This window comes from Gorilla gorilla, chromosome 13, assembly GCF_029281585.2.
Source record: "Gorilla gorilla gorilla isolate KB3781 chromosome 13, NHGRI_mGorGor1-v2.1_pri, whole genome shotgun sequence".
Classification (NCBI taxonomy): domain Eukaryota; kingdom Metazoa; phylum Chordata; class Mammalia; order Primates; family Hominidae; genus Gorilla; species Gorilla gorilla.
Window position 1 is genome coordinate 65,983,299 of NC_073237.2, and position 12,358 is coordinate 65,995,656.

General features: G+C 40.0%; 1 protein-coding gene and 1 long non-coding RNA gene across 6 annotated transcripts in view; both read right to left on the reverse strand.

Moving 5' to 3' along the window:
* PTAR1 (protein prenyltransferase alpha subunit repeat containing 1) overlaps positions 1 to 2,403 on the reverse strand; it is a 56,654-nt gene extending 54,251 nt beyond the window's left edge. For 2 of the 5 annotated variants that reach the window (XM_031014696.3, XM_031014690.3), the window contains exon 1: positions 2,196 to 2,392. In XM_031014696.3, the coding sequence (XP_030870556.1) occupies positions 2,196 to 2,281 (86 nt within the window). In that variant the 5' untranslated portion in view covers positions 2,282 to 2,392. Of the gene's footprint in view, positions 1 to 2,195 lie in introns of all 5 variants that reach the window. The other 3 variants (XM_031014691.3, XM_031014688.3, XM_031014697.3) reach the window with 3 other exon arrangements.
* On the reverse strand, positions 89 to 2,186 carry LOC129524618 (uncharacterized). The gene is made up of 2 exons (XR_008668479.2): positions 1,867 to 2,186; positions 89 to 1,036 (listed from the first exon to the last, which is right to left on the reverse strand). It is a non-coding gene; the product is annotated as an uncharacterized lncRNA (long non-coding RNA).
* Positions 2,404 to 12,358: the final 9,955 nt, after the last annotated feature.

Below are 12,358 nucleotides of genomic sequence, written 5' to 3' on the forward strand. Positions count from 1 at the left end.
AAAAAAATTTTTTTATAATACTGAAAGTGTAATTAGATACAGTAAAGTTAGATACAAACGTTACAGATAAACAATGCCTTAAACAAAAAAAAAGAAAAGAAACACAGCCTCTTTATTTTGGGAGTAAATGGGCTAAATTAAGGGAAGAAAGCGCAGGCAATTTTTAAAAGCCCAAATTATAAGGCACTTACAAAGATGCATAGTAATATTATTGAAAATAGCTTTACTGTGGGGAATATGTACTCAAATACAGCTGATGACTAGTCTTAATGAGTTAAGCTATTTAAATGTTTAAGACCTATATTACAAATCATTACATTATTCCGAATATCCAACTTATCTCAAAGTTTTAAATCTCGTATGACCCAAATCCTTATTACTAATAAATTATACATTGAGGATATATTAATGAGGTTTTACAGTAGAAAAAGGATTAGGGAGGGGCATTAAAGTCCTTTAAGAGTTTCCATAAATGTGATCCACAAGAACGGGGACATGTTCCAAACTGCACTGTGTTAAAAACTGCCAAGCCAATGAACATTCAATCTTGGTTTCTTCAAATATAATGATGCTCTTTTAGTCTACCTCAAAGAAGAGAACATGATTACGACATTTTGTATTAGATTTCTAATCTCTGCTGTAATTTCTTCTAGAAAAATAATACCAGTGATGAGAAAATACACTCTTCATTTGTCCAACTTTTTTTTTTTTTTTTTTTTTGAGGTCGTCTCTTAATTGCACTAAGGCTCCCATTCTCAAAAAGAAATCGAAAGACTGATACACAGCAAGGCATCAAAGCATTCTTTAGAAGGCTCAGCAACCACTATGGATACTGCCAGGAAATCATTCCAAACACTCTCATTTTGAAAAAGGCAGCAGTCATAAGGGGGAGGGAAGTGGATGCTGTCAGAGGTGGCAGGTGTGTTTTGAGGCCAGCAGTGTTCTGTTTTTAATGTGGCACAGTTGCACGTCTCCAATTGTGTGCCACAAGGGAGCAAAACATCCAACGGCTTCTTAACTGTTTTACAATCATCACCTTGGAGGAAAAGAACATTTTGGTAAGATACAAGTTTGGCAACTTTTTTAGGCAGAAAAGCTGAACCGGTTAGAATACTTAAAAAAAAAAAATCATGAGCTCCAGTCTAAAGAATAAAATAAAAATAAATAAACTAAATAATAATAAAAAATAATAAACTAAAAAAATAAAAATAAAAATAAACTCCAAAAACAACTAGCTAAAGTGAAAGTAATGCAGAACTGGATGCCATGTTTCTTTTCTTTGAGGAGGAGGAGGTACGGGAAAGGAGGTACATTGTTGCTTCTTCCCTACACCTTTGTATAATGTAGAGCTCTCTCTCTCTCTCTCAATAGCTTTCTTTTCACTCGTTACATAAAAGCAAAGTGTTACAAAAAGTAGACTCTTGCGGTATCTTCCCACAGTACTTCAAGTAAAATGGAAGACATACATATGTCAGTTCTGCAGTGTCCCGTTAAAGAGGGCAGCAGTGTTGGGATAAAAATGAGTTAACATGCTCCTTGTAACTATGAATCCGCTTATGCTAAAAAGTATCAAGGTTTCATTTGCTTTATCCCAGACTCCACACTGCGCCCACAGAAGCTTCTCTTGAGACTGTTCTGTTCACCTTCAAAACACAATGTTTTATCGGAGTCACTTTACAATTTTGTGGCAAGTAAGGCGAAAGTCAAAAGCAGCCTCAAACCACCTTTAGTTAGTAAACTGAGGGGTTTGAGGCTCATTAAAAGTAAGAGGATCGGTTACCCCCTCTTGCCAACGTCCGGGATGAATCTCAAGAGTTGTGTTTACAAGGCACACACGGACCCACATCGTTGTGTGCGCCCGAGTACCTTAAACACAGGAAGGATGTCGACCTACGGGGGAAGTCTCTGGAGTTTCGTGAACTCCTATGAAAAGGTGGGGAGGGACAGAGAAAGTAGTTCCGTTTTGATTTTTTGAGGTCACTTCTAGGGACTCGACCGCGAGCGCGTCCCGGTAGCGGAAAGCCGGGCCAGCGGCGGCCGACAACGGTCCCGCCCGACACGGCTCTGCCTCCTCCCTAGAAGGGCGCGTGGGCCAGGACCCGCGGTCCGCCCGCCGCCCGAGGTCGGGTGGACGCTTGGCCCCGCCCCCGCCCGCTCCCGACGACCCTCGGAGGCGGCGGAGGCGCGCGACTCACATGTGTGGGTTCCTTCTGAAGGCGTTAGTGATGTCCTTCACCACCCGCTGCACCAGCACCGCCACCTCCTCGCTGGTCTCGGCCATGTTGGCGGCGGCCGCGACAGTTCGGGCGCGCCTCCGCGTGAGCCGGGCCGCCGGCGGGAGTTCCGCGGAGAGCGAGCGCGCGCGCGCGCACGGGTGCTTCGGCTAGGCCGCGCCCCCGCCGCCGCGGCCGCCGCCGAGCACTTCCGGGTCAGCCAGTCGGCGGCCTGGGCGTGGCGTTAGCTAGGGTTGGTGGCCTCCCAGTGAGTGGAGAGAAGTTCGCCTCCGCGCGGGTAACGGAGTTTCTAAGCGTCAGAGAAGATGCTGGACATTTGTTTGCAAAGTTCTCTCAGGCCGCCGATTTTCTTATTTTAAGTTTTAGGCGAAACCTGAAGACACACTCCCAGAGAGTCAGACACCTTCCTGAACCCCCCCAGCAAGGTCTCCGGGCATTCCTGAAGGAATGTTCAACTGAGGATGCAGGGCCTCTTAACAGTTAGTCCCGGGCGTTTTTCAGAGCTTGTCCGCTTTATTTTCCCAGCCTGAGAGATGAAGAGGTCCAGAGGCATTGCGGCGGAGCGAGTCCCTATTTGACCGTGTTGGTGACCTCCTTTCTAACTGTGCCAATTTTTGTCTCTGAACTTGAAAGCAGCCTTTTTAAAAAACGTTAATTAAAATTCTTAAATTTATTAAAGGAAGAGAAAGGAAAGTGAAGGAAAAGTTATTTGCCATCTGTATGTAGGAAATAGAAGTGAAATCGTTTTTAGATTTTTCGACTTCATTTTGTACTGCATTTGGTAGCCTTTGCGTCAATTTTGGAATTTAAAAAAAAAGGATCAAGGCTCTGACAGGGTTTGTTCATAATAGCAAAAATAAATTTTTGTAGGAAAAACGAGCTTTCTAGTTTATTTAGGATTTTGAAATGCCATAACTAAAATTTTTGTGTATCAGGTTTTCTTTTGCCCCTCTGTGGTAGAAAAATCTGGCTGCCTTTGGTTCAGTTTTATTCTTCCACCCTTGAAATCTGGCCAGGTGCGGTGGCTCACGCCTGTAATCCCAGCACTTTGGGAGGCCAAGGCGGGCGGATGACGAGGTCAGGAGATCGAGACCATCCTGGCTAACACGGTGAAACCCCGTCTCTACTAAAAATACAAAAAAAAAAAAAAAAAAAAAAAAAAGCCGGGAGTGGTGGCGGGCGCCTGTAATCCCAGCTACTCGCCACTGCACTCCAGCCTGGGCGACAGAGCGAGACTCCGTCTTAAAAACAAAAAAAAAAAACAAAAAAAAACTGTATCTTTAAAAAGCTATTAAAAAAATAAACTCATGGTGTGTTTAATGTGAACATATGCGGAGCGTTTGAAGTAGTTTTTATGATTCTAAAAGTAAAAGCTATCCATTGCATGTAAAGTGAATGAGAAATATAAACGAAAAATATAAATTTACTATACTCAGTGGCCAGTATTCCCTGTGGGTATGTTTATAAAGGCTGGAGTTAGCCTTCTGGTTGTAAAAGAAGTGAGATAGGACCGGGCGCGGTGACTTACACCTGTAATCCCAGCACTTTTGGAGGCAGAGGCGGAAGGATCACGAGATCAGGAGATCGAGACCATCGTGGCCAAGACAGTGAAACGCCGTCTCTACTAAAAATATAAAATTAGCTGGGCGTGGTGGCACGTGCTTGTAATCCCAGCTACTTGGGAGGCTGAGGCAGGAGAAGCGCTTGAACGCGGAAGTAGGAGGTTGCAGTGAGTGGAGATAGCGCCACTGCCCTCCAGCCTGGCGACAGAGCAAGACTCCATCTAAAAAAAAAAAAAAAAGAAGTGAGATAGAAGTTTCACAAAATTGTAGCCAGCAAGGTGGGACAGGATGAAGAATTAGTAAAGTCGGCCGGGCACGGTGTCTCATGCCTGTAATCCCAGCACTTTGGGAGGCCGAGGCGGGTGGATCACCTGAGATCAGGAGTTTGAGACCAGCCTGGCCAACAGGGTGAAACCCCGTCTCTACTTAAAATACAAAATTAGCCGGGCGTCGTGGTGCATGCCTGTAGCTCCAGCTACTTGGGAGGCTGAGGCAGGAGAATCGCTTGAACCCGGGAGACGGACGTTGCAGTAAGCCAAGATTGTGCCCTGCACTCCAGCCTGGGCAACAAAAGCGAAATGCCATCTGAAAAAAAAAAAAAAAAAGAAAAAAGAAAAAGAGTTAGTAAAATCAAACAAAATTTAACCGATAACAAGTTCTGGAGTGAAGCAGTGAAAAGAGTGGAATGTGTGTTTAGATTCCAAGGCAAAAGACAACTTTAAATATCCTGATTAAGAATGTAAGACCAGTTCTTAAATTAAAATTCTTAAACTTAGTAAGTTTTCTTAATGAGGACCTTGCATCCTAATGGTAGTGGGAAATAAATCCCAATTTCTGGAGGCGGAGATCAAAGCAGCACACTCAGAAATAATGATTTTCCCCGAAAGGCTTTATTTAACAGGGAAAAAAGCAAACTTTGTCCCCAAATTTTGATGTAAAACAGCTATTTCAGAAACAGAATTCCTCTGTATGATTCTGTGTATGCCCTCTCCACATGCAACCTCTTTATAGTCATTTGAAAGGCATGCATTGTATCTTGTTTCCTCTAAGAATTCACAAATTGTTTCACTCCAATTATTAAGAATCTACTATGTTTAGAACTTGTTTTTTTTTTAGAATTGGAGCATAATTAGAACTCTGAGCCAACTCTCTAATTTTACAGATAAGAAAACTGAAGTCCAAAGAATTTAAGATTTGAAATTCATAAATCCTCAATAATGATATATATGTATACAAGAATAGGGCATAATAAATTCAGCGTGATTTTGTCGAAGGACTACAAGATTTATGTTCATTTATTGATAATAAAATACAGTAAATAACTTAAATGCCCAATGAGAGGGGATTGATTAAATTATAAATTTATATGGTAAGATGCTATTTAGTATTTGAAAATCACATTATAACTAGAAGAATATATACCAAAGTGTTAGAGGTATTTTCATAGGACAATTTGACTATGTAATGTAAAGAGCAAAGTAACATTTGTAATTTAAGAATTTTTTTTTTTTTTTGAGACGGATTCTCACTCTGTTGTGCAGGCTGCAGTGCAGTGGTACAGGTTCAAGCGATTCTCCTGTGTCAGCCTCCTGAGTAGCTGGTATTATAGAAACACGCCACCACACCTGGCTAATTTTTCTATTTTTAGTAGAGACTGGGTTTCACCATGTTGGCCAGGCTGGTCTCAAATTCCTGACCTCAACTCCTGACCACCCACCTCGGCCTCCCAAAGTGCTGGGATTACAGGCTTGAGCCACTGCACCTGGCCTAAGAAAAGTTTTTTAAATTATATATTAATAAGGAGCTGATATATTTGTTTGTTAGCCAAATATCTTATGTGCATACTAATTTTCTTACAGATATATTGATTTTTTTAAGTGACCATGTCTATTATTATCATTTACATGGTTGTGAATATATTTTGACAATCTTCCTACCCACTCCCAAAAACCACACGTTTCTTATTTTAGAAGACTAATTGATGATAGAGGAAAATGTGGATATGTAATGACAAAAACAAGTACCAAATACAAATACAATACAATATAATCCTAATTTCATATATACCATACAAATTATATGTAATATAGATATAATTGTACATATATATAAAATAGATGGGAATACAAACTAAAATGTTAACAATGATTATCTCTGTATGATAGAATTGAGATAATTAAGACCAATAAATATATATTCTTTATACATTTCTGGATGTCCCAAAGTTTTACAATGAAAAACCTAATGTATGTCTTGAGGACCCTGGAGGGAACGAGGACAGCGAGGTAGTTTTAGTGACTTTTGTGAAGAAATGAAGATGCCTTGTCATCCGTTTCCATCTTTGCTTTGTATTATGTCGCTTACATTACTGACATGTTGTTTATTACTCCATTTATTTTTATTTGAATCTCATTTTCTGATAACATTTTACAATATAGAATTCAAATAGTACTAAATATGTTCTACCATGTGCTAGCTATTATTACGGAAAGAACAGTCTTATTTCCTCCATTACAAAAATTAAGTAGCCAAGTGGGGAGGCACACTTCTGTAGTCCTAGCTACTCTGGAGGCTGAGAGGATTGCTTGAATCCAGGAGTGTGAAGATCAGCCAGAGCAACATAGTGAGACCTCATCTCAAAAAAATTAATGCCCAATTTTAAATGGCTTATTATATTGTCATTGTGGTTACCTATATCTTAAATTTTGCCAGACCTCAGCCCTATCCACTACCTTAAAATCTAAAATTTAAGAACTTACTAGCAAAGAAATAGTAGAAGGGTAACAAAATATTAACCAAGAAGCCACAATATTGATGTGTTTTATGAATTCTTAAGAAAAATCAACAGGAATGATGCCCATCTTTAAAATTTTTATTAGGCTGGGCGCGGTGGCTCACGCCTGTAATCCCAACGCTTTGGGAGGCCGAGGCGGGCAGATCACGAGGTGAGAAGATCGAGACCATCCTGGCCAACATTCTGCTAAAAATACAAAAAATTAGCCGGGCATGGTGGCAGACGCCTGTAGTCCCAGCTACTCGGGAGACTGAGGCAGGAGAATGGCATGAACCGGTGAGGCGGAGCTTGCAGTGAGCCGAGATCTTACCGCGCCACTGCACTCCAGCCTGGGCGACAGAGTGAGACTCAGTCTCTCAAAAAAAAAAATAAAAAAGTATTAAAGATTATTTCAAGAAAAGGAATAGAACTTAATAAATATACTTTAAAAGATATGTACATTAAACTTAAGATATTTGTATACTTTTGCCTTGGTGTGTTGGTTTATTTCCCCAAGTATGACTTACTATATATTCAAGAACTGTTTAAAAATATACAAAACCACCCATGCATGGTAGTGCATCTGTTGTTATTAGTTGATATTTCTAGCTCTTCATTATTCCAGTTGTTGGGATAAAAATGAGAAAATACATGTGATAGCATCTTTAAACTGAGAAGCACTGTTCAAGTTATTTATTTCTATGAATAAAAGTGTCATTACTAGTAAATCCATATTAAAACATAATAGTAAACTAAGGCTAAGCTAGATAATTTCAATATGAAACTTGTTTAACACTTTTAAAGAGAATTGGTATACTGCAATTATGATTAATCTAGTTAAAGCATGAACGTTTTCTATGCTGACAAAGTATGTAAATGTTATCAAGATGATAATAAGATGACTTTAAATGACCAGTTTATGCTGATATTAGAACCCATGAAAATACAGGAATAAGGATATTAGTTACATAAATGGTTTTCGTTGCTGAGTAAGTGATGTTTTATTTTATTTGATAGTTCCAAAATATCATCCTTTTCCTTTGCCCTGTTCGTCCTTCCTACCACAAAGGCCCAGGAGACTCATTATGTAATCTTTAGAAAAGAACAGGAGAAAATGTCTAGAGAGAAAGCGCCATTCCAGGATCTGCACATAGAAACAGCTAAGGAGATGGGTATCTCTCAATGACGCAATTAGTTTCTCATGTACAGTACTGAAGATGTCAGATTGTCATAAGAATTTTCTTAGTAATAAAGCCTTTTAATGGATGACTAAATTTTTAAAGTATACAAGTATAAGTACATCCTTAAGTTTTTTTCTGCTTATTTTTCAGTGTAACTGTGACAGAGGTGAAAGCCATAGACAGGTTCAAACATAACTGGAAATTTAGAAAGGGAGTAGGAACTTCATTTTGGCCACAGTAGAGGTTCAGTCTGAAACCTCTTCAGTAACTATCTAAAAGTAAGGCAAGGCTATACCTCCTTTCATCTCCCTTCTAAAGTTAATTTTTCCATTCAGAAATTTCCTAATATACCTTATATCTCAGTTTCTTTCTGTTTCTATGTTTTAAGCTATGTCTGAGACACATCAAAATTATTAACACCAGGCCAACATTACCCATAGGAAATGATGAGCTTTTTTTGTTATTTGATTTATGCTCTTAACTTGCAGAATAATATTTATAGAGACTGATAGTGTGAATTTTAGGAAGGAATGTCAAATAATAAGACTCCAAATGATGGCTTCTGACTTTAAGCACTTTAATTTCTATGGTAAGTCCTCTGAGTCATCAGTGTGCCAAAAGGACAGTACAAAAGATAATCTCTTTGGTTTGTAGGAGGAAGAGGCTAAATACTATCCCTGAGAGGACAAGACGCCAAACAATTTGATTTATTCCATAAATTTTAATGAGTGATACTGTGTATTAGACATTGTGGTAGCTGCTGAGTATTCAATGGTGAGAGAAACAGAAATGGTTCATGCCTTCTGTGGGACTTACAGTCTGATAGAAGAGGTAGACAATATTCAAGTAAACAGACAAATATCTAATGAAAAATTGTAATAAATGGCACAAAAGGAGAAAGCAGGGTACCATGGTAGATGATAAAAGTGTCAGGGTAAGGACATAGCTTTGGATGCTGTAGTCAGAGAAGCCTGCTCTGGGTGGTGATGTTTAAGGTGAAACCTAAAAGATGAGAAGAAACCAGCCCTGTGAAAAGCAGGGAAAGAACCTCACTGGCGATGAAACATTAGGGTGAAGGCCTAAGAACAGAAGAGCTAACAGCATGTCTGAGGAATTGAAAGAAGGCCAAATTAATAACTTTTACCAACCTTACAGCATTTGTAAAGTGATTTCAGATTCAGGATGGTGGTTACCCAAATGACAACAATGAAAGTGACTGCCTAGTTCCAATTTTTTTCCATTCTGCATACTCTGTGTTCTTTATTGTACTACACTGAACAGTTTTTTGGGCTGAATGTTAAATATGTTTGCAGAATAAAAACTTATGTATTATGAAGTATATAGTTAAGGTCCTGTCAGGAAAACAAGTCATACTCTGTATTCTAAGTAAGAAGGGTTTAATATAAGTCATTTGAGGCTTACATACCTGTTGGAAGGGTGAGGTAACAAGTCAGGGGAACCGTCATCAAATATCTCTGTCTTCAGCAATGAAACAGGGGACTACACCTTGTCCAGAAGCTACTTCAAGTCTCAAGAACCTCTAGGAAGCTCCTACCAGCTCTTTTTACAGCACCTACTCAATTGTTTCTCAAGAAACTCATCTGGAAGGGTGTCAGACCTCATGCTGGCTCTCTGTGCATGCTTCTCCTTGCAACTGTCCCCGGAGAATAATGGTCTCTTCTTTCTGCTTTCCAAATCTTGTGTTCTTACTAGCAAACTCTGCTATGTTATGAAGGAGAATTTAGAAAGGGGTAATGATAATGCCCGGGTGACAATCCCAAGTTGCCAACAGACAATTCAGTACAGTTCACTCATTTTGCTTTGGTGAGTGAAAAAAATTGTGAGATTCATTAGGGGTAATGGTAAGAGAAGCCACTGGCCCTTGGTCCCTGGATACATGTATTCTAGGTATGGAAAATATGACATAATGCACTGGATGGTGCTTCAGATTGCATATCGATCTTGTAAGACAGCACCACAACCCACATTGTGCTGCCCAATCTAGCACTGTATTTGAGAGTTCAGTAGGTCATTCTGCTGCCTAATTAAGTAAACTGCTTTAGAATGGTGGGGTATGTTATGGTCAGTGAATCCCATGGGTATGAACCCTATTCCTGTGCTCCTTTTGTTTTAAAATGAGTTCATTGGTCAAAAATTAGGTATGCTAGTTATGTATTGTTGTGTAACAAATAAACCTCAAACTTAGTGGCTTAAAACAATATTATTATTTCTGGCAGTTCTGTGGATTGACTGGGACCAACTGGGCAGTTGTTAGTTAGTGTCATGCAATTACAGAAAGATAATGGCTGGGGCTGAAGTCATCAAAAGCCTTGACTGGCCTAGATGTCTGATTGTGTCTTTACTCACATGTCTGGTGCCGTGGTATTTCTTGTTCTCTCTTTTCAACTGGCATCTCATGCTCCAGGGCTTTTCAGTGCATAGTGAGCTCAGGAAATTATACACAGCAGCTAACTTCCAAGAGGCAGGAAATGAGAGCTCAGGTTGGTTAAGGGTATAGCATCAATTTTGCAATATTAAAATGGTCAAAGCGGTCACAGTACTTCCCCAGCATCAAGGGGATGGAAGAAGTCCCATGGGATAGTGTGAAGGTCACATTGCAGAAGAGAATATGGGATAGAAGGTGGTGCTTTGCCTGTCTTGAAAAGAAAACCTATCATGTGTTAATTGGGGTACTGTATTAGGCTGTTCCTGCATTGCTGAAAAGGAATACCTGAGGCTGGGTAATTTATAAAGGAAAGAGGTTTAATTCACTCATGATTCCACAGGCTTTACAGGAAGCATGATGCTGGCATCTGCTTGGTGTCTGGGGAGGCCCCAGGGAGCTTACGATCATGGAGAAGGCAAAAATGGAGCCGGTGTCTTACATGATGAGAGTGGGAGTAAGAGAGAAAAGGGGGAGGTTCCACACACTTCTAAACAACCAGATCTCATGTGAACTCAGAGCTACAGTTCCCTAATGAAGGGGATAGCACCAAACCATTCATGAGGGATCTGTCTCCCACGATCCAAACAACTCCCACCAGGCTCCACTGCCAACACTGGAGACCACATTTCTTTTTAAAAAAAACTGGTTTTATTTTTATTTTTTCTGAATACATAGTAGTTATATGTATATATTAATGAGGTAGGAAATGACATTTCAACATGAGATTTAAAGGGCACACATGTCCAAACCATATCAGGTATCATGATTGTAAACAAGGCATTCAGTATATCTATGGATAGTGATGAAGAAACTGGGGCAGGAAAACATCAAATTGCTGTCCTGATGATGGAAGAATCCATTGTAAACAACCTGCCATCAGGTAGCTTGTTGGTTACTTTTGGTCCCTGTTGTTGAAAGCTTGGGCACCTAGCAATGACTCTAACAAGATCAGCTTTGCATGGGCGTTGGAGGGGGAATAAAACCTGCATTATTACGCATAGGTATAATCTGTATGGCCACTATCATCATGAGCCCATAAAGCAAACATTGTCATGGCTAGGGAAAGAGGCTGAGTATCAGCCGTCGAATAGAACACTTTGTCCTGATTATTGAACATTTTCTGCAATGGAAGGCCTTTTTTGAGCATTCATATGGAACACAAATAACACCAGAATCTATGCCTATTCAGAGAGGTCTCTCCTCATACCTCTTCCCCAAACTTCTTTATCATCAATTACCAAATTTTGCTAATTCCTGTATAATTAGTTCATACATTGTATTAGTCAGGGTTCTCTTAGAGGGAGAGAACTAATAGGATATATATATATATATATCCTATAGGATATAATACATCCTGTTAATATATATATACTGAGAGAGAGACAGGAGTTTAGTAAGTATTAACTTACATGATCGCAAACTCCCACAATAGGCTGTCTGAAGCTGAGGAGAAAGGAAGCCAGTATGAGTCCCAAAAGTGAAGAACTTGGAGTCCGATGTTCGAGGGCAAGAAGCACCCAGCACAGGAGAAAGATGTAGGCTAGGAGGCTAGGCCCATCTCGTCCTTTGAGTTTTTTTCTGCCTGCTTTATATTCGCTGGCAGATGATTAGGTTGTGCCCACCAGATTAAGGGTGGGTCTGCCTTTCCCAGCCCACAGACTCAAATATTAATCTGCTTTGGCAACATCCTCACAGACACACCCAGGGGATCAATACTGTGTATCCTTCAATCCAATCAAGTTGACATTCAGTATCAACTGTCACATAAATATACCAGAGTCCCTGACTATCTAAGCAAACTGTTAGCCACTGTCCATGAATCAATGTTGACCTACTCCTCTGCCATGTCTCTTTTTAGTCTAAGTGGACTGCTAGATATACAGTCTGAAGTTCTGCCTACTTGGAGAATCTCCCTTCTCAGTTTTTAAAGACTATTTCTGAGTGAGACTGTCATGCTAAAGCCATCCACTTTTGGATAGTACCAACATATTGTGGAGAGCTGTTTGGAAACCAAACGAGGCCCAAATTTTCTCTTCCTCAGTCACATGTCATAGAGAATTCTCCATGAGGCCATATATGTAGATCGAGGGAGAGATATCAATGCAATAGGAGTAAGTACAGTCATTCCTCAGTATCTGTGGAGGATTGTTTCCCGGATCCCC